Here is a 27,899-nt window from a genome sequence, read left to right as displayed (position 1 = left end):
AGAGGAAGAAGCAGGCTCCCATCGGAGGAGCCTGACGTGGGGCTCGATCCCAGGACTCTGGGATCATGCCCTGAGCTGAAGGCAGATGCTTAACGACTGCTCCGCCCAGGCGCTCCCAGGGTTACTTTAATTTCTCCAGACTCAGTAGAAGACCATTTCTTGAGGACTCCATTGCAAGGTGTTGGTGTAAGCGTGGGAGAGTTTCAGATGACCGTGGTGGGGAGCAGTGTCGCTAGTGGAAGCAGGCTGCGTGGCTGCTGGAGATACTGTCTTGGGCAAGTTACTTAACCTACTGTGTCTTAGTTGGCTCATCTGAGAGAGGGGAAATAGTGCCCAACTCATAGGATGAGTATGAAGATAAGTTAAATTGCACTTAGAATAATGGTACATGTCATTTCCCTGAGCACCTCTCCTTCTGGTGGTTTTTGACAGGCAAAGCTAAGGACTGCAAGTATTATCTGATTGAAATCCAGCTACAAATCTAGAGCCTTTCACCGAAGAATCCTAAGGGGAGAGGGAAATGATAATAAAGGCAACATAAAAAAGATTCAACTATGAGTAGGGCTTGCAACCTAATCTGGATGTTCTGAGCCAAGTTAGTATGTGCATTTGGGGGGAGAAATAAAAATAACTGAAGAACATCTCAACTTGCCATCTCCCTCAAGTTCCTGTTATTGTGATAATAACTGTCCTTCTTGGAAAATTATGATAGTCTAAGGAATGTAGGGAATGTAGGTAAGGAATTGTTAAAGTTAACCCATATATCGGAACTCACAAAATGGAGGCCCAGTGACCTGGCCCACATCACAAATTTAACCCCAAGTCAGCCTGCACTTACAGGAAACAACTGTCAAGGACACCCAGCACACACCAGTCGCCATCCTCAGAGCTTTAGCAAACTTTCCTGAGGAATTGGGCCTGGTAGCCTTAGAAGGAAATCTCCAACCTCCTAGACATCCATGCCCTGTTTCTGAGTCGCCTCTTCAAAAGCTCTGTAAACCTCCTTCTTGCTCCAAATACCTTGGGAAGAGTGCTCCAGGGCATAAAAGGCACCGTATTCCCTCAATCCTTGGATTATGTTCTCTTGAGTAAAGGACATCCAACTCAAAAAAAAAAAAAAAAATGGTACAGGTAGTGCTGGATGTTTGCTATTTCTAACACGATTATTACCGTCACCACTGTTGTTTAAGAAACAAGACGTAGAGTGTTGGGAGAGAGAACAAGTTTTTTTAATACTCATTGGGTTTGAGATTCTATACGTATTTATGAAAACGGCAGGGCGACTTACAACTTCCTCATGAGGAAAGATGGAGCATGTACCCTGAGTGTCATAGGTGCATACATCCCACGTTCCCTCTGGGGTAGATACTCGGCATCAGAAGGAGGCAAAAGTTAGCCCCTGACCTCAGGAAGTTATCTCAGGACAAGTAGAAGGGGCTACAGGCCTGCACTGAGAGCTGGTATAACCTGGATCGGGTCTTAGGCTCTTTATGTAGGGCAAAGAATGCACAGCCGTGTTTGTCCATAGATCGGAGCCACATCCGTTGACCTTGATTCCGGGCTTCTGCAGTAACAGCTCATGAGTTTGTTAGTAGGGTCTGAAAAGGCGCAATAGCTGATTAGGGAGAAACAGTTCTCTGGAAAAAAAAGTATAAACTTTCTGCCAGTTTCAACCTCATTAACCCTATGGGGTACAGCTTCAGGAAGGCAATTGAATGTATACAGTCGGCACCTTGGCTGGAGATCAAGCATGGAGATCAGGATTTGGGAGGCAGCTCTTCTCGGTGGTAATGAGATCACGGGAGAATACACACTCACCCCAGGGATGTGCTGAGTGAAGTAACCAGAGATCCCACAGCAGCCCATTAGGAACATCACATGATCGAATTAGGCGGAGAAGGAAGGGTAGCCAGAGGACAAGCTGCCAGCTTGGGTGGTGTGTTTTCCTGGAAACGAGGGAGAGAGCTTTTCAGGCAGGAGAAAGCAGAGTGATCAATGGCTCCAGATGGTATAGACAGAGTAACTAACATTGCTGAGAGAGAAACTGTTAAAATGAATTTACCAAGAAAGGAGTCAACTAATGACTTTGAAAGTAATTTAACTGATTTTCATAGGCCCAGAAGTGCGTGGGAAGTGAGAAATACAATTGAGAAGTGTAGATGCCAGAGTCTGTATTTGAGGAAGCAAAGGAAGCTTAAAACTAGGTTTTGTAGCCATAGGAGACACAGCGGGTAGGTCAGGTTTCATTGAGATTCCAGGTTTGGTCGGAGACCATGATTTTCTGAAGCTAGTGTTTTGGGCGGAGCTGTGGGTTTGTGCTGGTGTCAGAGAGTTATTTTAATTTTTGCAAGGTTAGGGAGTACTTGTATGATTTTTGCAAGTGTAGAGGCGAACAGTTGTGTTGATCTGTAGTACAGCACTATTTCACTTTCCTGAAACTCCCCTGGAACATTGGGGAATTTTCTGCATGCAGCCTATGGTATAATATAATGGCATCTATTGTTAAAGTATTGTAATGCCCAAAAAAGCAGCATTATTGTCCTGTAAGGATATTCAGAGTAGTAAATTTTTTTTTAAAGATTTTATTTATTTATTCGACAGAGATAGAGACAGCCAGCGAGAGAAGGAACACAAGCAGGGGGAGTGGGAGAGGAAGAAGCAGGCTCATAGCAGAGGAGCCTGACGTGGGGCTCGATCCCATAACGCCGGGATCATGCCCTGAGCCGAAGGCAGACGCTCAACCGCTGTGCCACCCAAGCGTCCCCAGAGTAGTACATTTTGGTATTTAAATGGTATCTATTTACTTGTGAGAAGCTCAGTTCACTCACATGAAACATGAAATGAAATCCTACATGAAAGACTTTGGTGCATATTTATCTTGATCTATGAACTTCGTAATGCTTATTTAACCGGTAATAATGCTTATTTAACAATCACTTGTTACTCTAGCATTTCTGAAGCCCCAGTACACAGTGCAGTAGAAAAAAGAAGACCTACGATCCCTGACCTCTAGGCAGTTGCCTTCTGAGAGGAGACCGAGCCTGAAGTGACAAGTTATCATTGGTTTGTTTCAGACTATGGAAGGGTGATCAGAGCAGAGTGCTGTGTACTACAGAAGGCTTTTTAGAGGAGAGGCGAGTGTTGAAATGAATTTAGAAAAAAGTGGGGAAGGTCACATACCTGTATATATTTTAAGACCATAAACATTGATTTTTGTCTCTTCAATTTATCATTGCATGAAAATTCAGCTTATTCCCCACCAAATAAATGCTAATAGCCTGTTATTTAAAGCAACCAAGGCACATCCTCCACTACTCCGACCACCTGGGTAAAAGCATGTAAGTATCATTAAAAGCTTGCCAAGGATCTTTCCACGTATTCTGTATTACCTACCTCCTGCCAGACCACGGTCCTTGGCTGGTGAATGAGATAAATACTTAACATGCATTTAAAATAAGACATAAAAAAAAATCGAAAAAATTTTTCATGTTCTTATTCTCTTATCCTGAGATGCCTGTGGTAAGCCACCAAAATATGAAACTATGGACCTCAAGGGTACCCCTAAGGAGTATTATGAAGTTGGGGAGAGAATATATTATCAGTGTCATCCAGGATACCTAACTGTGCGACCCGTCATGGCTTATTGTGAACAGAATCACTCATGGTTCCCTATCGAAGAAGCTTGTTACAGTGAGTAAACAAAAACAAAAAAATTTTTGCTTTCTCTAGAGATTTTTACAAATTTTAGGGTCCGCTTTCTACTACAGTAAGATTTTCCCATGTGAAAATTGGTTTCAGATAGCAGTATTTTTTCCAGTATTTAAGAAATCCCCAGGGGATCTTTTTCTTGACAATTGTTTACCTGGTTAAATGTGAATTTTAAGTTTGCATACCAGTTAGTTATAGAAAATGATATTGCATTAATTGCAGAGAGTAGTGCAAAATTTTGGTCTTGTTTTAAATCTGTTTTGAAATTGGTTTAAAAAACAAATTTTAAAATTTTATTCTAGAAAAAGCATGTGACGATCCAATATTCCACAATGGTGAAGTCGTTGCCCCAAATAACTCCTTTCAATTTGATAATGAAGCTCACTTTTATTGTGATGAGGGGTAAGTTGCTCCTTAGAGGAAATAAGGTAAATGTTACTAATTCCGTTTTTGGTTTGCTTCTCAAGCATTCCCCTAAAGTTGATTTTATCTGCTTTTTATGTGATAAGTTGCCCTTACAGCCAAACAACCCTTGGGCTTTTTATTAGGGACTGAAAAGATGCATAATTAATTCAAAGAAATTTATATTGAAGGAAAGCAAAATTGTCTAATACTTACATATCTAATAAGTTTATTGTAAGCATCAAAAATGTAGTAATCATGGTGACTTTATCTTTGACAAAGTGTACCCTATTTAAAATGCCAACTCTCAGATTTGAAGAAGGACTCAGCAGAAATGTTGTGTTCTTGAAGTCCTCTATTTCCTTACTTACATTGTCTCGTGGTTCTGTCCACTACTGTGGACTGAGTACTGAAGTCTCCAACTAGTAGAAATGACTATTATGTAGAAATGTATTTCTTTGTTCTATTCTATCAGTTTTTGCTTCATATGTTTTGATGGTCTGTCATCAGGTGGCATAAATGTTTACAACTGTTAAATCTTCTTGCTGTGTGAACCCTTTATTAATGTATAACGTCCTTTGTCTCTTGTAACCTTTTTGGATTTAAAGTCTGTTTGGTCTGATATTAGTATAGCCAGCCTTACTGCCTTTTGGTTACTATTTGCTGAAATATCTTTTTCAGTCCCTTTACTTTCAACCTGTTTGTGTCCTTGGATCTTAAGTGAGTCCCTTGTAGATAGCATATAGTTAGACCATGTGTTTTCATCCATTCTACCAATCTCTGTCTTTCGATTAGAGAATTTTAAACCATTTAAATTTGAAGTAATTACTGTTAAGGAGGGGATTACTTCTGTCATTGTGCTGTTTGTTTTCTATATGCCTTATAGCTTTTATTTTGGCCCTCATTTCCTGCGTTAATGTTTAAATTCCTTTCTCATTTCCTTTTGTGTTTGTTCTGTGGCTGCTTTCTATGTGGTTATCATGGGGATTATATTTAACATCCTAAAGTTATAACACTCTAATTTGAATTTGTATCAGTTTAATGTCATAACATACAAAATCTCTGATCCTTTATAACTCCACCCCCACCCCATTTGATTGTTTATTACACAAAAATATATACACTAATTCTTTTAAATCAGTCCTTTAAATTATGTAGAAAACAAGATTTGGAGTTAAAAGCCAAAATTACAATAATACTATGTTTTATGTTTCTTTTTTTTTTTTTCTTTAATGTATTGGTCTCTTAAGTTATAAAGAAAACAAAAATTGCAGTTATAAGCCATTGTTACAATAATACAAGCTGTTATAATTACCCATGTATTTACCTTGTATTATATATATATATATATATACAAAATATATAAATTTTTTAGTGAGATGTATTTAGTGAGATATTTATTTCTCCATATGGCTCAAAGATACTTTCCAGTGTCCTTTCATTTCATCTTGCAGGACTCCCTTGAGCAGTTCTTATTTCTTGCAAGGGACATCTAGTGGTCATTATCTCCCTCTGCTTTTGTTTATCTATAAACAAAACTGTCTTCACTTTTGGAAGATAGTTTTGGTGGGTAGACGATTATTGGTTGACAGTTTTTTTCTTCTAGCACTTTTTTGAGTATACTGTCTCGCTATCTTCTGGCCTCCAAAACTTCTGATAAGAAATCTGCTGATAATATCATTGAGGATCCCTTGTATGATGACTCACTTCTCTCTTCCTGCTTTTGGGATTCTCTCTTTGTCTTTGTCTTTTGAAAGTTTGCTTATTATGTGTCTTAGTTACTCTTTGAGTTCATTTTTGCCTGGAGGCTGTTGAGCTTCTTGGATGTTTATATTCATGTCTTTGTTTTATCACATTTGGGATGTTGTCAGCCATCAAATATTCTCTCTGCCCCTTTCTGTCTTTCTTATCTTTCTGGAACTCCCACAATGTGTATGTTGTTCTATTTAATGGTGTCCCACAGGTCCCTTAGGTTCTGCTCACTTTTCTTCATTCTTTTTTCTTTCTTGTCCTCAGACTCAGTAATTTCCCTTGTTCTGGCTTCATGTTCACTGAATTCTTCTGGTGCTCAAATCTGCTTTCAAAGCCTCTAGTAAATTGTTCATATCCCAGTTACTTTACTTTTATGCTCCAGAATTTCTTTCTGGTTTCTTTTTGGGTTTTCTGTCACCTTATCGACATTTACATTTCATTCATCTATCATTTTCTTGACTTTCTTCGGTTCTTCCTTTAGTTCTTTGAGCATGTTTAAGATAGTTATTTTGAAGTCTTTGTCTAGTAAATCTGCCATCAGGTCTTTTTCAGGAACAGTTTCTGTTGATTTATTTTTTCTTTTCAATGGGCTAAGCTTTCCTGTTTCTTTGTATATCTTGTGATTTGTGTGTGTGTGTGTGTGGAATACTGGACATTTGAATCTAATAATATGGAAATAAAATTCTTCCCTTTCCCTAGGGCCAATGTGTTATGTTATTGTTCATATTTTTGTGATTGTGGTACAGTGTATCTGCTGAGGATCAGCTTGACATTTATTTACTTATTTTTAATTTAAAATCAATTTAATTAATATATAGTGTATTATTAGTTTCAGGGGTAGAATTTAGTGATACATCAGTTGTATATAACACCTAGTGCCAACTACTTCAGTTGCCCTCCTTAATGCCCATCACCCAGTAACCCCATCCCTCCATTCACCTCCCCTCCAGCAACCCTCCATTTTTTCCTATAGTTATGAGTCTCTTATGGTTTGTCTCCATCTCTGATTTCATCTTATTTTATTTTTCTTCCCTTCCCCTATGTTCATCTGTTTTGTTCCTTAAATTCCACATATGAGTGAAATCTTAAAATAGTTGTCTTTCTCTGACTGCCTTATTTCACTTAGCATAATACCCTCTAGTTCCATCCATGTTGTTGCAAATTGCAAGACTTCATTCTTTTTTGATGGCTGAGTAATATTCCATTATCTCTGTCTCTATCTATCTATCTATCTATCTATCTATCTATATCTGTTTCACATCTTCTTTATCCATTCATCTGTCAATGGACATCTTGACTCTTCCCATATTTTATCAGCCTGACATCTAAATTAATGGTCTTTTCAGTCTTTCATGAGACTTTCCTTGGGCATGCATACTCACTTCTTAACTTTCTTCACATATGCAGTTGGTTTTGAATATTCTAGTCTTTAATGTCTGGCTCCAGAGAGGGAAAAAGTGAAAAATGAAGTGGGGAGCAGAGAGTACTGGATGTTTACATTCCCTGGAAGTCACTTCAGACAGAAAGGAGCTTATAAGAGTTGGAGGTAGGTATGACAATTGTGGCTGCCTACCTCTTTGACTGCTTCTCTGTGATCAGAAGCAAAATTCAGTGGTAAGAGCACAGATCCCCAGTATCTGGAGGTCAGGGTCCTTTTTGCTCACCCTAGCTCCCTAAACTGCTTCTAAGCGGCTCCAGGAACATATAAACAGCTGCCTGTGGGGAGTGGGAGATATGTACCTGACACTGTGCTAGGATGTTATTGACCGAAATCAATGCAATTTACCTGTCCAAGTCTTTCTTTGGAAGTTGCAAGCCATCATCAGACTCCAGGGTTCCAAAATAGTTCCATTAGGCCAATTCCGCCATTGTAGTCATTGTCTGGTTGGGGAGACAGATTCTTAGTGCTTCCTATTCTGCCATTTTCCCAGAATCCTCCACTAAATACCATAATGTAGAGAAAAACAACTGGATCCACAAATAAACAGTTTCACCAACTATTTTTTTTAATTTGATCAAGTAAAAATATTGGAACATCCAATTAGTAGTTATGTAGAACAAGCCTGCTAGGCAGTTTGAGGGGTACAAAAAGTTTAAGACATATTCTCTTCTCAAAGAAGTTGTAGCCTTGTTGAGAAACACAATGTATAGAGAGGTGTCAAAGCAAAATAATAAATGCGAAGTAACAAATAAATAGAATTATTCATGATTATTACAGTAAGAGTCCAGCAGGAGAAGAGAGTACTGTGAATTTAAATCACAAGAGAAAATTTCATTGAATAATATTCCTGACTAGTCCCAGAAAAATATTCTTACCTAAAGAATATTAACAAGAGGGTGCCTGGGTGGCTCAGGCGTTAAGCATCTGCCTCCGGCTCAGATCATGATCCCAGGGTCCTGGAATCAAACCCTGCATCAGGCTCCCTGCTCAGTGGGAAGCCTGCTTCTCCCTCTCTCACTCCCCCTGCTTGTGTTCCCTCTCTCACTGTCTCTCTCTGTCAAATAAATAAATAAAATCTTAAAAAAAAAAAAAGAAAGAATATTAACAAGAGGTAAAAATTGCCTAGCACTCACTATGTACCAGATGCTAACTCATCTAACCCTTGAAATAATCCCATGAAGTATGCACTGCTATCCCCTTTTCATAGATGAGGAAGCTGAGCAAGGGGACAATTAAGGGACTTGTCTGAGCTCAGGTAGAAAGTGAGTCATGGAGCTGGGACTCGGATCCAGACAGGCAAGCTCTAGGGCCTAATCTTTCTACTCGGTTGCTGTTTTTACTGAGAAGAATGGTGTGACCATAGGCATAGAAATGAATGTGTAATGTGATTGCTGGAGATAGCAAAGAGGCCAGACTGACAGTTACAGCAGATTTATTTGGACATCTTTGCTTTTGGTCACTGAGGGTTCAAATGTAGAAACTCTATCTAATTAAGAGCAGATATGGTAGCACTTTCACTATACAATGGTATTTAAGAAACTTCTCCCTCAAACTACTGTGGTGTAGAATAGCAACAGTATTAAAATTTTCATTTTTATGTTCCTCTTGTTCACTAATAGAGAAAACAGTAAGTTTTTCTTTTCTCAGTTATTACTTATCTGGAAAACAAATTGTACTTTGTAACCGTCGTGGAAATGATGTGTTTTGGGGTGATGAATTACCGAAGTGTAAAAGTAAGTAAATTTTCATTTTAGAATTTAGACAAGCAAGCCTCAGTCTTTTGGGCCTCAGATCCCCTTTATGCTTTTAAATTGACAAAGATCCCAAAGAGCTTTTCTTTATGTGGCCTGTGCTTATTGATATTCATTATATCGGAATAAAAAATGTGAAGTTTTAAAAATAATTATTCATGTTTAAGAATAGTAAGCTCAATACATTAACATACTCAGCATATTTTTATGAAAAATAAATTTTCCAAAACAAATACTGAAAATAGTGCCATTGTTTTACATTTCTGCAAATCTCTTTAATATTTGGCTTAAAGAGGGACATCTGGATTCAGTCTGTTTTGAAAGCACACAATTTGTAGCCCTGGAAAATTTCACTGTATGTTCATAAGGATGAAAGTGAGGAAAGACAATGTCTTGGTATTATTGCGAATCATTCATTTAACAAATGGATATATACATATGCAAATGGTTATATTTAAATATAAAGAATTTCTCAGCTAGCAGTGAATTTTATTTTTAATCACAAGCATGTCTCTCATTAAAATTTCAGTACCTTTTATGACGACTAGAACAAAACTTAGCATGCCTTTATAAAGTAATAATAGATACTTCGTAAAGGTATTGAAGAAAATGAGTTTTGTGTTTTGAAAGTTTATTTGTGCATGGTTTGAATTTGGGATCATTTATTTTCTTGTAGGAACCTAAATAGGTACTGGATTCACAGCTAGCTTGTAGAAATTGTTAATGTTTTTACTGAAGGCTGTTCGTAGGACTTTATAATGTGATCTTAACACTTTTCCTTTTGCCCTTTATTTCCTCTTCTTATTTCCTTTTTAAGAGATTTACTGTAAACCACCTGCAAAAATAAAAAATGGAAAATACAGCAATAGTCACAGAACTATATTTGAATATAATGAATTAATTACTTATACTTGTGATCCTTCAAATGGACCAGATGAATTTTCACTTGTTGGAAACAACAAACTTATTTGTGTTGAGACTGACAAGTGGAGTAGTGCCCCTCCTCAGTGTAAAGGTAATGGTATTTCCATTTATTTCCTTCTTCATTTATAAATTTTAAATTTGGAAACATTTTATAAATAGTTTTATCTATAAGTAAACAAAACAGTCATATGTGCTTCCTCCTCCTGTTAAATTGACTTCCAATGTAGATTAATACAGGTCAAGTCAAATCAGTTCTAGTTACAGAGTTCCCTTCTCCTCATCCCACATGTTCTCAGCATTCCCGTTCACACATACCGTAAACTACTGTGTATATGCATGAGTTAGGAATTTTTTGCTTGAAAGAACCCAAAAATTCAACACATACTGGGTTAAGAGTAGGAAAATCTTTTCTTATATTACAAGATACCTGATAGTTCTGGCTACAGAATAAATTGTAAAAGACTAGCCCTCTCACTGCCAAGATTGAAAAGGTCTGGACAAAACATATTTAAAAACAATGTTCACGACACTGGAGAATGATCAAAACCAGGGAGGCACTAGAGGGGATTTGACTCTTGGAAGAAAGGAACCACTGAATAACAGCAAATATTTATTCTTTTCTTTCTTTCTTTCTTTCTTTCTTTCTTTCTTTCTTTCTTTCTTTCTTTCTTTCTTTTTAAGATTTTATTTATTTGAGAGAGAGAGAGAGAAAGAAAGAGAGAGTATGAGTAGGGGGCAGGGAGAAGGAGAAGCAGGCTGCCCACTGAGCAAAGAGCCTGACATGGGGTTTGATCCCAGGACCCCAAGATCGTGACCTGAGCCAAAGGCAGATGCCCAACCTACTGAGCCACCCAGGCGCCCCAAAATATTTACTCTTTTCAAGTGCACATGGAACATTCTCTAAAATGGGCAAGAAAATTTTTAACAAAATTTTAAAAATTGAAGTTATTCAGAATATATTAGCTGATTACAATGGAATGAATGTAGAAATAAAACAGATAACCTAGAAAATCTTCAAATATTTTATAATTATGTAAGACACTTCTAATCAACCCATGAGGCAAAGAAGCATTCACAAGAGAATTTAGAAAGTGTTTTGAATTGAATAAAAATGAAAACATGGCATAAAATTTGATACATCAAAAACATCGCTTAGAGGAAGATTTATAGCATGAAATAGTTACATTAGAAAAATAGAAGTCTCAGTAATCTTGGTAAAAAAGAAGAGCAGATTAAACTCAAAACAAGGAGACAGGAGATAATATCAATAGAAGTGAATGAAGTTGAAAAGAGAAAATTAATGAAACCAACACCTGGTTCTTAGAGAAAGTCAATAAAATAGATAAATTTATAGCCAGACTGAAATAAAAAGAGAAAATACTTTATCAATATCGAGAAAGAAAATGAAGACAGCACTAAATATCCTATGGATATTTAAGGGATTATGAAAACAACTTTGTGCCTATAAATATGACAACTTATATATGAAATTGGCAAATTCCTTGGAAGACACAAAATACCAACCAAGGCTCACTCAGAGATATACATAACCTGAATAGTCGTCGTTGTCTTCTTCTTCGTCTTCTTCATCTTCATCTTTTTCTTCGTCTTTGTCTTCGTCTTCTTCTTCTTTTTAAGTAACCTCTATGCCCAGTGTGGGGCTTGAACTCACAACCCCAAGATTTAGAGTCACATGCTTTACCCACTAAGCCAGCCAGGCATCCCTGAATAGTCTTATATCTATTAAAGAAATAGGATTTTTAGTTAAAAACCTCCCCACAATCAGAACTGCAGGCCCAGATGGCCTCCCTGGAAAATTCTAACATTTCAGGAATAAATAATAGTAGCTCTATGCAAACTCCTCAAAACACTTGAGAGGAGAGAATACTTCTAATTTCATGAGGACAGAATTATCCTGATGCCAAAACCAGACAAAAATTTTGCAAGAAGATTACAAACAATATCTTTAATGAACATAGAACCAAAACTTCTCAAAATATCAACAAAGCAAATCCTGCCATATCTAACAATAATAGTACATCATACCAAAGTAAGATTTATCCCATAAATGCAAGATTGGTTCAAATTTAAAAATTAATCAGTGTAATTTACTCTATCAAGAGACTATAACGAAAATAACAATGATCCTCTTAATAAGTGTTTTTTAAAAAGCACTTGATAGAATTCATCTTTTTCAGGATAAAATTTCTCAACAAACTAGGAATGGAAAGGAAGTAACTATCTCATCTGATAAAAGGCATCACCAAAAATCTCAGAGCTAATATTATACTTAATGGTAAAAGACTAATTTCCCCCATGGTAGGAAAAAGAGAAGGAAATCCACTGTCACCACTCTAACCAACATTGTACAAGATGTCCTAGCGACTACAACAAGGCAAGAGAAAGAATTAGGCATACATATTGGAAAGTAAGAAATAAAGTCTCTGTTCACTTATGACCCAATTATGTGTAGAAGATTCCAAAGACTGAAGTTTTAACAAGTTTGCAAAATATAGGATCAACATACAGAAGACAGTTATATGTCTGTATACTAGCAATAAACCATTAGCAATTGAAATTTTTAAGAGTAAACTGAGGCTTCAGAGGGGAGGGGGGTGGGAGAATGGGATAGACTGGTGATGGGTGGTGGGAAGGGCACGTATTACGTGGTGCACTGGGTGTTATACGCAACTAATGAATCATCGAACTTTACATCAAAAACCAGGGATGTACTGTATGGTGACTAACATAATATAATAAAAAAATATTTTTAAAAAAAGAGTATTTACAGGAGCTCCAAAACATGAAATACTTGAGTATAAATCTAACAATATATAAGAAAATTTTAAGGCTAAAATGTACTAAACACTAATAGAGGAAATTAAAGAAAACCTTAATAAATGAAGGGATATACATTAGTTATGGTTTGGAAGATTCAATATAATAGTCAATTCTCTGTAATTTATCTAAATTCAGCACAATCCCAATAAAAATCCCAGCAGAACTTTTTGTATAAATTAAGCTAATTCTAAACTTTATATGGGAAGGGGCGCCTGGGTGGCTCAGTCGTTAAGTGTCTGCCTTCAGCTCAGGGCATGATCCCGGCATTATGGGATCGAGCCCCACATCAGGCTCCTCCCCTGGAAGCCTGCTTCTTCCTCTCCCACTACCCCTCATGTTCCCTCTCTCACTGGCTGTCTCTCTCTGTCAAATAAATAAATAAAATCTTAAAAAACATAAACTTTATATGGGAAGACAAAATAACTAGAATAGTGAAAACAATTTTGAAAAAACTTGGTGGAGTCACTCTACCTGCCAGTAAGACTATATAAAGCATACTTAAGGTATATAATCAAGACAATGTGGTATAGGTGAAAGGATAGCCATATAGAGCAATAGAATAGAATACTGAAACCAGAATTAGATTCTTCCCAATATATCCAATTGATTTTCTTCAGGTGTACAGGTGTACAAACAATTCAGTAGAAAAACAATGTTTTCAACAAATGGTACAGCACAATTAGACATCCATGTGCCAAAAAAAAAAAAAAGGAACCTTGACCTAAGTTAACACCAGAAGCCGATATTTATTCAAAATGGATCATAGGGATCCAATAATTCCACTATGGGGTATTTACCCAAAGAAAACAAAAACACTAATTTGAAAAGATATATGCACTCCTATTTATTGCAGCATTATTTACAATAGTTGAGATACAGAAGCAGCCTAAGTGGCCATCAGTAGTTGAATGGCTAAAGAAGATGTGATGTGTACACACACACACACACACACACACACACACACAGGAATATTACACAGCCACAAAAAGGATGAGATTTTTGCCATTTGCGAAAACATGGATCAACCTAGAGGGTATTATGTTAAGTGAAGTAAGTCAGACTGAGACAGACAAATACCATATGATTTCACTCACATGAAGAATCTAAAAAACCAAACAAATGAAGAAACAAACAAAAGAAGAATCAGACCTATAAATACAGAGAACAAACTGATGGTTGCCAGAGGAAGGAGAGGTGGGAGATAAACAAATTGGTGAAGGGGAGTGAGAGATACAGACTTCCCATTATAGAATGAATAAGTCATGGGAATAAAAGGTATAGTATAGGAAATGTAGTCAATGCTACGGTATGGTGACAAGTGGTAGCTACACTTGTGGTGAGGATAGCATAACATATAGAAATGGTGAATCACCATGTTTATACACCTGAAGCTAAGGTAACATCTGTCAACTATACTCAAATTTTAAAAAATTGAAAAATAAATAAAATTTAGGGGGAAAAATGGACCACGGATTCACATGTAAAACCTAAAACTGTAAGACTTTTGCAAGAAAACAAAATAATATTTGTGACCTAGCCAAAGATTTCTTCAAATACTACACATAAAGTGTGATCTTTTAAAGAAAAAAAATTGGATGTTCCAAGCTCAAAACGTTTGGTCTACAACAGAACTGTTAAAAGAATGGGAAAAAATGAGCAATAGGCCGGGAGAAAATATTTGCAAAGCACATATCTAATAATGGACTTTTATCTATGATACATAAAGAATTCTCAAAGCTCAATAATAAGAAAACAAACCCATTTTTTAAAAATGAACAAAATATTTGAGTAGACCCATTTCAATAAACATGATATATGGATGGCAAAAAATACATGAAAAGTTTCTCAATATAATTAGTAATTACAGAAATATAATTTAAAACCACAAAGAGATACCACTAAACACCTGTTAGAATGACTGAAATTAAAAACAAATGACTAATTCCAAGTACCAGCAATAGTATAGAGCAATTGGAACTTTTCTACATTGTTGGTAAGAATACAAAGTGGTATGATCATTTTGGAACCTATTTTTACATTTATCATAAAGTTAAACATATACTTACCATACAACTCATCAATCCAAGTAAAATGAAAAATGCTCACATAGAAACCTGGGTGAGAATATCCAGCTGCCTTACTTTAAATCACCACAGATTGGGAACAACCCACTTGTCCTTCTACTGGTGAATGGATAAACAACTGTGGTACATCCACTTGGTGGACTACAACTCAGCAATGAAAAGGAGTGAGCTCTAATCCATGCAGCAACAGGACTGAATCTCAAATGCATTATGCTAAGTGAAAGAAGCCATACTTGGAGGCTGTGATCCCATTATGACATTCTGGAAAAGCAACTGTAGAGAGAGAGAAAACAGATCAGTGTTTGGCTGGTTGGTGAAGGTGGTTGCAGGGGTGGGGAGGGTTGATTACAGAGTGGCATGAGGACATGTTGGGGGGTAATGGAACTTTTCTGTGTCTTTATTGTGGTGATTACATGATTATTTGCATTTGTCAGACCTAATACAGGTGTGTACCTAAAAGGGTGAGTTTTACTGTATGTGAATTGGGTCTAGCAAACATAAAGCCATTAGTGCAGTTAACAGCAGTTTAGCACAAGAGCGAAAAAAATCGGTGAACCTGAAGTCAGGAGACTGATTTGAAAGGAAATATTAGAAAGAGAGAGACTCACAGACCTGTGGAAGAGTAGCAAGAAGCCAAACATACATGCTGTTGGAGCTTCAGAAAGAAGGAGAAAGAACAGGATAGACAATGGTTTGAATCAATATTGGCCACAAATTATCCACATTTGTCCCAAAACAATAACCTCACAGAACCAAGGAAGCCAGTGACCCCAGCAGGATAAATACGTTGTTTTCATTTACCAAGAAACCCCCACTGAGCTAAAGGCATCAGGGTGAAACTACTGAAAACAAGAGGTGTGCAAGGAAAAGCAGTCGGAGAGGGAAGCATAAACACAGGTGGTACTGTCCTGTTCCCCCCCCCCCCCCCCGAGTAAGAGTAAGAGTGACAGCCAACTTGTCCTGAGGAACAGTGGAGACTGGAAGACAGTGTCTGCTAGTGTGCTGGAAAAACGCCAAAACCCTTCATCTAGAATTCTCCGTCAAGGAGAAATCTTTCAAAACTGATGGTGAGGAAATGAAGCATTTGGAGATAAACCCAAGCCTGGAGAACTTGTCGCCAGCTGACCTGCACTATAGGAATTGCTACCGGAAGTTCCTCAGGCTGAAGGGAAATGACAGCTGATGGAAAGTCAGAATCCCTGGGAACAGAGGAAGAGCAGTCCTCTGGTTGAAAAGGGTATCCACTCCCTGGCCCTTATCTCTTGCTCAGATTTCATGTCCAGAGATGTTCTGTTGTACTCACTGCCCAGCCCTGTGGTTTTGGTTTTTGTTTCCAAATTCTCCCCAGCCCGTTCATCGATCCTGAAATCACTCTCTCAGGTCCTGACCAGTAGTTCACTTGTTAAGAGGTAGAGTAGAATGGGAAATAGCAGAGTCTGCTGGTATGAGGCTAACTTGTATTTCAGGCCTGTGTGCTCATATAGTGGTTTACAGCATAAAATGTGTTGTTTGATCCCTGGGTTGCAGGCCAAGATGTTTGGAAAACGCCGCCCTAACTCCATTGGCCTTTCCATTAACCGAACATCCCCGTTTGTGTATGTTGTTGCTGAGAACTTCCTTTTTGCCTGTCTTTGCATGGCTACGTGCTTTTGAACTTCTAAGTTTGAGCTCAAGTATTACCTTCTCAGAAGGGTGTTTCCCACCTTTCTAGAAAAGCAGAGTACTGCAATCAGTGTCAGCATGACCTTTACAAAAATCCCTAGAGCAAAGGAGGATCAAAAGTTGCTCTTGAACTTACCCCAAATTTGTATGTGGCGGTCAGGCCTTTCTCAAACCTCGTCAGTAATGGGAAAAAATGTAGGAAAGCCAATAGACCGTAATGCTAGTCTTTTCTAGGTGGATAAACATTATTAGATTTCTCTAAATCTGTTTCCCCGGAGTTAAAATGTTCATATGTATACAGGTTTCTTGGGTGTTTTTAAATTTTCTTTTAACACCTTGCCTTTCATTCCTTGTATGTTTCTTCCCATTGGAAATTATTACCTTGTACCTTTTTTTTCTGTTCCTGTGTTAAATCTGCTTTCCATTAATTCTGGAGTTTCTCCCCTTTTCAGTGGTCAGATGTCAATATCCAGTAGTTGAACATGGAAAACTGGTATCAGGAATCAGAGACAAATATTCCTACCAAGCAGTGGTTCTATTCGAATGCCTCCCAGGCTTCTATCTTAATGGCAGCAACCCAGTGTTCTGTGGTGGGAGAAGTACTTGGGAGCCTGAGATGCCAAAATGTATCAGAGGTATAAATGTCTTTTTCTGTCTTTTTGGGTTAGCTTTTATTTTTATTTCTTTGACATTAAATATCAATGATACTGAATCATTGAAAAGAGGACATTTTAGTACTTAACTCTGTCTTGTAATTATTTCCATGATGGAGGCGTGAGATAATTTCTATGTTGTGATTTTGTATGTTTTCATAGGGTCTTAACATATCATGTACATCACACAGGTATATAAATTTCTCTTGTGTAGTATTTTTAAGAATGCATAGTGACCACTTTTAGAGGAGATTGAAGCATGAGAATTTTTACACGTGTAAGTCAAGAATGAAAGATGTAATTCATATAAATGAAAGCAGTAATTCCCACGTAGTTGATCCTACATTATTTGGTTTTCCAGTATCAGTCTCTCCCAATGTAAAACCTCCAATTTTGAGTCATTCAGATCAGTACTTTCCTGCTTATATTTAACAAAAATCCCTTACAGTTGTTTGATTTACACTCATTCATTATTTTTAGTAATGAAAGGATGAAGGACATGTTTATTTTTTTTTTTAAGATTTTATTTATTTATTCGACAGAGATAGAGACAGCCAGTGAGAGAGGGAACACAAGCAGGGGGAGTGGGAGAGGAAGAAGCAGGCTCACAGCAGAGGAGCCTGACGTGGGGCTTGATCCCACAATGCCGGGATCACGCCCTGAGCCGAAGGCAGACGCTTAACCGCTGTGCCACCCAGGCGCCCCTGAAGGACATGTTTAAAGCCAATTTAGTTGTTATATATAGTTATTCTAAAATTATGTGGCATAGTCTGCAGATATAAACACGTATGTAAACTTGGGCAAGTTACAAAAGTGTGAATGGGATGCATTTAGCACTTAGCACAGTGCCTGGCATTTAGGAAGCTCCTAAATGTACCTCATATGACTTTATAGCATCACTCAAATTAATGTTAGTAAAGAGGAAGGTCTGTGGCTTCTATTTCTTAACATGTCATTGACTTGGCTGTTTTATTCCTTTTAGAGGTGATCTGTTGGCTCTTTTAGATTGTCTTCCTTGTCCAGGACTATGTCTCAATTGCTGGACTGCAACCCGTTTAGGTTTTTTGTCTTGTTTCATTTTTTATGTAGCACAATTTAAACTGGGAAGTTTCTGCTATCTCCAGAAAAAGACCTGAATGTCTTCCCTCACTCCCACCCCTTCCCGCTTCTTACAATTATTCTTTTTTTTTTTTTACTGGGCATTTTTACCTAAATTTCATAGCAACCAAAAGGCAGGAAAAATCCTTATTCATTGAAATGAAATGGAAGATTTCTTGCAGGGACTGCTTGTCAGCTACTCTCCTTAGGACTTGAGAGCTGATTTTGCTATAATGGAAGGAAATATCTTCCTGATTTCAGGGCTGCTATCTCTGGTCTCTCTGCCTTGGAAAGCAAGAGACAACAGGAAAGTGGGAAGAGCTATTAGCCTGGGCCGACCTCATCAGGGCCCTAGTTTGGCTCTGCTTACTCAAGGAACCTCGTTTCTGTGGACTTTACGGTTTCACAAAGGTGTTGAACTCAAACTAATCATGAATACTGGCTTTTAATTTATCTGTGGCCATACTATTTTAAAGGATTTGGGGAAATTACACATATTAACATGGTAATGAGAATACTTCTTTTTATAATTCCTGTAAACCTAGTACCTGATAGCCTCCTTGTGTACTTTAGTTGAGTGCTGTGAGGTTGGGAGGGAAAGAAATGGTTTTTTGGTGGACTGATATATTAAGATTACAGATGAAATTTATACTCCTTGACCCATCCGTGTTCACTCACATGGTCCTCATGGGTCTGTGCAGTGTGGTGTACCGTGTTTGTTCATACGCTCCCTTGAAGGAGTTGAGCCAGAAACATTTCATGAAGGATTTATAAAACACTGATAGAGTTGAGCTGGGTTTTTTTTTTTAAGATTTTATTTATTTGAGAGAGAGACAGAGAGAAATCACAAGCAGGGGGAGGGGCAGAGAGTGAGGGAGAAGCAGGCTCCCCGCTGAGCAAGGAGCCCCATGCTGGACTTGATCCCAGGACCCTAGATCATGACCTGAGCCAAAGGCAGATGCTTAAGAGACCTAGCCACCCAGGTGCCCCTACAGTTTAGTTTTTGAAAGAATTGTGAGAAGCTTATGAAGAGGAGAAACTACAGGGATCTTTTATAAAAAATAGAAATCTCTCCACGGGTTTGTCAATCATTTTTTACCATCAGTTAGAGAAAGACTCTACCAAAAGGATCAGTAACATATAATGGTGTTATAGCAGATCTAAATATGCAAGTATTTTTTAAAAGGCCCAAGAAATACTAGGCAGAAAAGAAAAAGATGGGGGCGCCTGGGTAGCGCAGTCATTAAGCGTCTGCCTTCGGCTCAGGGCATGATCCTGGCGTTCTGGGATCGAGCCCCACATCAGGCTCCTCTGCTATGAGCCTGCTTCTTCCTCTCCCACTCCCCCTGCTTGTGTTCCCTCTCCCACTGGCTGTCTCTGTCAAATAAATAAATAAAATCTTTAAAAAAAGAAAAAAAAAGAAAAAGAAAAGAAAAAGATACAACTTATGTAGCATGATACTACTTGGATGTTTTGTTTTGTTTTGTTTTTAAGATATGTGTATTTACTATGAAGACATTATTTTTATGATTTACTATCCGTTAACTGCTAGGATTTCCATATAAAATACAAAGATGTAGTGAAACATTCTTAAGTATACAGCTTATGCACTTGTGCAAATGCATATTAGGTTAAATTCCCAGCAGTAGAATTGCAAAGTTTGGAAAGCATGTGTATTTTTCATTTTGAGAAATAATGAATCTTTTTAAAAAATCAAAAATCAAAATTAAATCAATAATTTTATATTGATAAGGCTGATGAATTGAATCAAATTTATTTTTCCAGGTTTCAAGCCTACTCATCCACCCAAACCTCCAGTTTCAAAGTATCCAGGTACAGTAATTCTCCTGCTTATATTGTTAACAATTTTATAAAGTGATAAATGCAAAGTTACGTCTTATTCTAATTTGCATTTCTTTAATTATCAGTGAAGCTGAACTTTTTTTGGTCTGCATTGATTTATCCATACCGTTTGCTCATTTTTTAAAATTAGGTTTCTAAAATATTTTTCTTGTTGATTTGTGAGAGCTCATTATAAGTTAAGGCCCTTTTAATATGAAGTGAACATTTTTTCAGGGGTTTTTTGGCCTTGTTTTCACTAGTCAGTTTTCTTTTAAGATTTTTTATTGTATACTATTAATTATAGATTGCTCTTTAAAAAGATTTTATCTATTTATTTGGGGGAGGAAGAGTGCACAAGGAGAGGGGAGGGACAGAGGGAGAGGGAGAAGCAGGGAGCTTAGCGGGGAGCCTGACCCGGGGCTCCATCCCAGGACCCTGGGATCATGACCTCAGCCAAAAGCAGACACTTAACTGACTGAGCCACCCAGGTGCCCCTAGATTGCTTTTTATAGCTTTTTGTTGCATGAGTGGTATATGAATATATTTTTCAAAATTTTCAAACTTTGTGAAAGTATACAAGTAAAGAATTATCCTTCTTTTTCTCTAGTCTATTACCTGAATTAATCACTATGAATAGTTTAGGGTGTCTCTTTATTTCTGTACATCAGCATCCTTAGATATGTAGTTACATATATTGTTGGGTATTTTTTCTTTTATCTTAAACAAAATTGACTTCATATTGTATATATTTTTCTGAAAATTGTACTTTTTCCATTTAATGTTTTATATTGGGGTTATATTTAGATTTACTGCCATTCTTTTCAATGATGACTTTGAAATATATACTGTATTTATTTATTTAACTGTTCTGTTAGTGGTCTTTTACATGTGTTGAAATCTTACATCAATAGGTAGATGGATTGATGAATGTAACAATCTTTCCCTAATGGCTATGTCTGCTGTGTCTTTCTTATAAAAGTTTTAGGTCTTCCTCATGCTATAAATTTTATAAACATTTTAACCCTGAGTTCTGTTTGCAGTATTTGCATTTAAATCATTAGTGCATCTGAAATTCAGTATGGTGTATGGAGTGAGATGGAATCCCTCTCCTTCCCACCCACACCCACCCCGTGGCAAAGTAGCAACATTTGTTGAATAAGTTGTTCTTTCTCCAGCTGTTTTCAAGTGACAATTATTTTGTCATTAAATCCATAGATGTTCCATTTATCTCTCTGTTTCCTTGAATTCTGACCATTCTCCTGACAGCACTGAATCGTTGCTTTCCACTCTAATACTATGATCTGTTTTAATATCTGGCAGAATATTTCCTTTTCAGAAATGTTTAGACTGTTCTGTTAATTTTTCTAGATAAACTTTTATTATGTTTTATTACTATTTTAACCATTTTAAGTATACATTTCAGTGGAATTATTGCACCCACATTGTTTATAACCATCACTACTATCTATCTGCAAAACTTTCTCATAGTCTCAAATTGAAACATTATACTCATTAAACAATAACTCTCAAACCCCCCCCAGCCCTGGTAAACATTCTGTTTTCTGTCTTTATGAATTTGACTAGTCTACATACTTCATAGAAATGGAATTATTTCTGCCTCATTTCACTTAGCATAATGTTTTCAAGGTTCATCCACCTTGTAGCATGTATCGGAACTTTATTCTTTTTTATGGCTGAATAATATTACATTATTTTGTATATTTTGTTTATTCATTCATCTGTTGATAGACACTTAGGTTGTTTCCACATTGAGTAATGTTTCTCTGAATATTGGCTTTCAAGTGTTTGAATCCTGTTTTCAGTGATAAACTTGAAAATTGAAAATTTTCAATTTTGAGTCCCTGTTAGCAGTTTTGGGGTGCTGTATACCTAGGAGTAGAATTGCTGGTTATATGATAATTCTATGTTTACTTTTTTGAGGAACAATCATACTGTCCTCCCCAAAGGATGCACATTTTACATTCCCACCAGCCATGCACAAGAGTTCCAATTTCTTCACCTCTACCAACACATATTATTTTCTGCTTTTTTATAATAACCATCATAATGTATGTTAGGTAATATACGAGGTAGACTCTCATTGTGGCTTTTATTTGCCCTTTCCTAATGATTAGTAATTTGTTGCGCATCTTTTCCTGTGCTTATTGGCCATCTGTATATCTTTTTTGGAGAAATGTCTATTCAAGTCTTTTGTCCATTTTTGATGGGTTGTGGGTTTTGTTTTTGTTTTTGAGTTTTAGGAGTTCGTTGTATATTTTGGATATTAATCCCTTATTATATGAGTTTCAGATATTTTCTCCCATTCTGTTGGTTGCTTTTTCACTCTATTATTAGTGTCCTTTGATGTACAAAAGTTTTTAGGCTTGATGTAGTCTAAGTTATCTGTTTTTTTCTTTTGTTGCCTGTGTTTTTGGTGTCACATTCAGTCAGTCGTTGCCAGATCCAACATCATGAAGCATGTAGTCTTATTTTCTTCTAAGGGTTTTATTTCTTTAGGATCTTTGATCCATTTTGGATTAATTTTTGTATTTGGTGAATGGCAAGGGTTAGAATTCATCCTTTTGTGTATGTGGTTATCCAGTTTTCAAAACCATTTGTGAAAAAGACTGCTCTTTCCCTATTGAATGTTGTCAGCACCTTTGTGGAGAATTCCTTGACTGTATACCCAAAGATTTATTTTGTGGCTTCTATCCCATTGGTCTGTAGGTCTGTCTTTATGCCGGCACCATTCTGGTTTGGTTATTGTAGCTTTATAGTAAGTTTTTGAAATCAGGAAGTATGAGTCTTTTCAACTTTGCTTTCTCTTTTCATGATTACCTTGACTAGTCCTAATCCCTTGAAATTCCATATGAATTTTCAGATGGATTTTTCTTTTTCTGCAAAGAGCGTCATTAGGGTTCTGATAAGCGTTGCCCTTCACCTGTAGCCTGCCTTGTGCCATATTTACATGTTAACATTAGTAGGTCCTCCGATCCACAAACACGGGGATTGCTTTCCCTTTATTTATGCCTTTTTAAATTTCTTTCTGCAATATTTTATAGTTTTCAGTGTACAGATCTTTTACCTCCTTTGTCGTGTTTATTCCAAAGTCTTTTATTCTTTTTGATTCAATTATAAATGGAATTGTGTTCTTAATTTCCTTTTTAGATTGCTCATTGTTAGTGTGTAGAAATGCAATTCATTTTACATGTCGATTTTGTATCCTGCAACTTTACTGAATTCATTTATTAGTTTTACCAGGTCTGGGGTGTGTGTGTGTGTGTGTGTGTGTGTGTGTGTGTGTGTGTGTGTATCTTTAGAGTTTTCTATGTAAAAGATCATGTCACCTATGAACAGAGATCATTTTATTTCTTCCCAATTTAGATGCTTTTTATTTCTTTTTTAACTGATTGTTCTGATATGAACTTGCAATATTATGTTGAATAGAAGTGGCAAACACAGGCATCCTGTCCTGTTCCTGATCTTAAGGGAAAAACTTTAGTCTTTCACCATTAAATATGATATTGGCCATGGGTTTTTTCATAAGTGGCTTTTGTTATGTTGAAGAGTCTTTCTATTCCAGATCAAAAAATTATTTTAAAGTCCTCCTCTATTTTTTAATTTTAAGTAGAGTCATGTTGAATTCAGGCTAATTTTGAAGATGTGGTAGTGATAAATTTGCTTCCTATACCACAAAATATTGTCACAGGAAATATCAGTGGACAGGAAGAAGATTGTCGATGACATCAAATATAAATTTATCATTTATGATACCACTTTGATTGACAAACATTAAGGAAAATGAAATTATAAGTAGTTTTATACAAAGGCAAAAAAGAAAACCAGAGAATTTATGGATCTTTAAGCTTTGGTCTGTCTTTCTTTTTTAACTTATTTCCATGTTTTTCCCTAGGCTATCCCGAGCCCAACGACCCAATATCACTTGAAGACTTTGAGGAATTAGGTATTATTTTGGCTACTAATTACTCTGCATTATGAGGCCTTGGAGTTCTACACGGACATATCTATCATGTTCCAATCATTCGTAGTTAAGGAAGGAACGAAGTTTCACAAAATTTGACATTTATAGTTTCCATTTTAGTAGTCCAGATAATATGATAAACGTAGGTGGTGCTGTGTATGGAGACCTGTAGGTAATTTCCTCTAATCTAGGGAATTCTGATAGTCCTGGTAAGCTTTACTAAACAACCTGATGCAGTCCCAACAGCACAGAACAATGAACAGTCAGGTTCCAGTGAAAAGAGTTTTACAAGATGGCTGCTAACCCTGGGATCTGATTAGAAGGGAACCGCAATCAGAGCGAGCTGGACGCGCTAGCGCTCCCGCTGAAACTAGACAAGGAGCAGCTGCTTTGCCGTACGGTGTAGATGATCTGGTCAAACTGAACTGCAGCTATCCTCTGGGAACCTTATGTGCTCAGTCTTCAAACTGTTTTCATTGTTCCTCAGATGCAGGCATCATTGCTGTGATTGTTCTTACCATTCGTAAGTAGCCCAAACGTGGATGCCACTTAAATCAAAATATGACTGCAAAGGCGTGCATTATTTTTTAAATGACGTTTCAGCTTCTGTAGTTTATATAGCTTGACACGCAGTCCACCAGTCTAGAGCAGCTTGTATATGATACACTACATTTTACTGGTGAATATTCTTTTATACTGTATGCGTCCCCTTAGTAACAGACCCTAAATACTACCTGTCTTCGGGATGAGTGGTCATGAGTCTGCGTCCCAAAGATGCTTTGGGTAATTTTCCAAACTAAGCAAGGATTCTTCTCTGGCTTCCTCTGGACTGTTCGAGTGACTCCAGGGAATGGGCTTTAGATAGTAGAGAGTCCAGACGGAATATAAGTAGATATGTGCTTAAATAAAATAACATGTTCTGACCACTGGAATGTAACCAACACTTGTTTATTTCTGCTGCTAGATTTTGAATCTTGGCAACCAGCTCTCGGAGTTTTATGTCCTTTGTTTTCTGGTCTCTTGCAGTTGTTGGCCTTGCGGTACTTTGCACCTGCCTGTATAGATGTTTTCAAAGGGAGAAGAAAGGGTAAATAAAAGCATGTTCCTTCTAACTCATGGTCTTGCTCACTCTTGGCATCGTTTTGTTGCAGCTTTCTGTTTGTCCCGCATGCCGTCTTTTTCAGAACTGTGCCTGCATGAACGCGCCATCCCCGTTGCCCGTGTTTACTGAAACGACCCCGGGCTGCTCTTACTGTCCCTGTCGCCAGAGGACTCTGTGCAGAGTGGCTCTAGCTATTAGGACTGCAAGAAGCATTTCTGTGGGATTTGAGATTTAAGTTCTGTAGCAAATCACGGACCACGGGGGGCCTTCCCCACCCAGCGTTACCCTGTGTCCTAGATTTGCCGAGTGGCCAAGATTAAATTTAGAACTGCTCACTGTGGAGACTCGGACAGTTGTATTCCTTGGAATTTTTATGATGAAAGTTTCCATTTGTCTGTGTAACTTAGGTAATTGTAAGAAGGTACATAGGTTCTCATTCAAATATGCAATTTGATTTGTTTTTATGTAGAATTGTTACTTATACTTGTTGAACTGGGGAAGGAAAAGCAGCACTGTTTGACTTCCCTCTTCTCTTAATTTACAAGGTCGCAGTAAAACTGTTGGGATTAAACTTAACATTACTGAGGGGTAAGATTTATAAGGTACCTCATTACTTTATTTTTATCATAAAACTGAAAAAAGGGAGGCCTGTAATAGAAAAAAAAGTGTACAAGTACATATCTTCTAGGGAGAATAGGGTTTTTAAATATTAAATTTTAATGAAATGTCTTTCAATTTAGTAAAAGACTTCGAACGAATCCTAGAGCATAGACCAAGATTAGGCGCTTTGAGATTTCTAATTTTTAGTGATTTTTAGTAATTTTCTTTCCTTGTAGCTTTGGAAATAGCTTTAATATCAAACCTAATAATTTTAGGGGCACCTAGGTGGCTCAGTCAGCTAGCATCTGCCTTTCACTCAGGTCATGATCCCAGGGTCCTGGGACTGAGTACCGCATTGGGCTCTCTGCTCTGCGGGGAGCCTGCTTCTCCTTCTCCCTCTGCCTGACACTTACCCTGCTGTGTTCTCTCACTCTCTCTGACAAATTAAATAATTAAAATATTTTTTTAAAAAACTAGTAATTTTAAGCCTCTTGGTATTCATGGATTTATGATACATTTTACCTTTATATTAATCCTCTGGTTTAGGCTGTGTAAAAAAAGTACATTCTTTACACATAAAGAATTCAAACTTTTTAATATTATTGGTTATCTTTTTTAAACCACAATGCCTTCATTTGAATCTTTGATTTCATATTTGTAGAACACATGATATGCATATTGGATTTCTCAATCAGTAGTATATTTTTAAATTACATCTACACAACAGCATGAGTAGGAAATATTGTCAGTGGAATAATTTTACAAGTCCAACAAAAGTTTTGTGTAGAAATAATGAATCATCGAACTTTACATCAAAACACAGGGATGTACTGTATGGTAACTAACATAATATTTAAAAAAATATATTTAAAAAATATTTAAAAAAAGAAAGAAAGAAATAACTTCTCAAGAAAGCAAACCAAAATAGATTTCTGCTCCTTACTTTCCTTTTCTGTTTAAATTCTCTGCATCAAAATAATTACTGGGTCCTTAACAAGTATTACTCAAACTCTCTCTAGCTACCAATTAATGGGTCTTGTAACCCGAGCCTGTGGTTTAATTTAAGATGGCAACATAAGAGAATCCTGAACTCACCTCCTCTCATACACACGGAATCTACGGCTACATACAGAACAGTTCCCTCTGAAAGGGATCTGAAAACTCATTTGATGGACTCCTACACATTGGGTGGATAAAAAACCCCCATCAAGGGGCATCTGGCTGGCTCAGTCAGTGGAACGTCTGACTCTTGATCTTGGGATTGTGAATTCAAGCCCCACAGAGGGTGTGGAGCCTACTTTAAAAAAAAATGCATATCAAAATGGGTAGGGGAGACTGCGATAGGATCTCCCCGTAAGCTCCTCCCCAAATGTGGTAACCCACCCACAACTCCGAGCTCCTTCCTGGGAAGCAAAATGTTGGAACCCCACAGCACCCCACCTGCACCTGAGAGATGGGTCCACAACACATCTAGCTTTGAAAGCCAATGGGGCTTATGTCTACAAGGCTATAGTGAACCGAGAAACAGTTCTTAAAGTACCCGTGTGGATTTACTGTAGCTAACCCCCCAGGGGACAGTGGAGAGGCAGCTGATCGAAACACCTGATCTTTCCGTGAAGGAGACCTATTTGCTTGTCTTAAAAGCTTTGGGCTGAAAGGCAGGCGTTAATGTCACACACACCTAGGACCCCACCGAAATACTCTTCAAAGCCCGTGGAGGCTCTGAAGGCCCCATCTTCCTGCCGTCCCTCTGCCTGGCTCTCAGCTTGGTATCTTTCAGAAGGGAGCTTGTGCGACATCTGGGGCTTTGGTGTTTGCAGCTGCCACCCAGGGAGCCCCCCTTGATTGCCGGGCACTGGTGACCAGGGAGGCTGACATCTGCGGGTCCTGTAGGACCCTAACAGAGAAGGAGCCGTTAACTGGCCACACCCCAGGACGCAGCACAGAGGCAGCAGTCTGAAATGCGCCCGTCTTTCTGGGAAGGAGGCCTATTAGCGTATCTGTGTCGCTGAGGCCTGAGGGACAGGCTTCTATCCAAACACGGCTGGCTTCGGTCC

General features: G+C 37.6%; 1 protein-coding gene across 3 annotated transcripts in view; it reads left to right on the top strand.

The window, feature by feature from the left end:
* The window catches only part of LOC125283452 (membrane cofactor protein-like), a 30,542-nt gene extending 2,668 nt beyond the window's left edge, over nucleotides 1–27,874 (top strand). Inside the window, exons 2-11 of one of the 3 annotated variants that reach the window (XM_048225042.2) lie at nucleotides 3,511–3,690; nucleotides 4,011–4,110; nucleotides 8,951–9,036; nucleotides 9,872–10,069; nucleotides 17,018–17,200; nucleotides 20,102–20,149; nucleotides 24,072–24,122; nucleotides 24,628–24,663; nucleotides 25,167–25,227; nucleotides 26,862–27,874. In XM_048225042.2, the coding sequence (XP_048080999.2) occupies nucleotides 3,511–3,690; nucleotides 4,011–4,110; nucleotides 8,951–9,036; nucleotides 9,872–10,069; nucleotides 17,018–17,200; nucleotides 20,102–20,149; nucleotides 24,072–24,122; nucleotides 24,628–24,663; nucleotides 25,167–25,227; nucleotides 26,862–26,907 (989 nt within the window). In that variant the 3' untranslated portion in view covers nucleotides 26,908–27,874. Of the gene's footprint in view, nucleotides 1–3,510; nucleotides 3,691–4,010; nucleotides 4,111–8,950; nucleotides 9,037–9,871; nucleotides 10,070–17,017; nucleotides 17,201–20,101; nucleotides 20,150–24,071; nucleotides 24,123–24,627; nucleotides 24,664–25,166; nucleotides 25,228–25,324; nucleotides 26,316–26,861 lie in introns of those variants that run through there. The other 2 variants (XM_057308923.1, XM_048225043.2) reach the window with 2 other exon arrangements.
* Nucleotides 27,875–27,899: the final 25 nt, after the last annotated feature.

The sequence above is a fragment of the Ursus arctos genome, unplaced genomic scaffold (genome assembly GCF_023065955.2).
Source record: "Ursus arctos isolate Adak ecotype North America unplaced genomic scaffold, UrsArc2.0 scaffold_78, whole genome shotgun sequence".
Lineage (NCBI taxonomy): Eukaryota > Metazoa > Chordata > Mammalia > Carnivora > Ursidae > Ursus > Ursus arctos.
The sequence above is the reverse complement of the archived record's forward strand: the minus strand, read 5'-3'. Positions and strand labels throughout refer to the sequence as shown.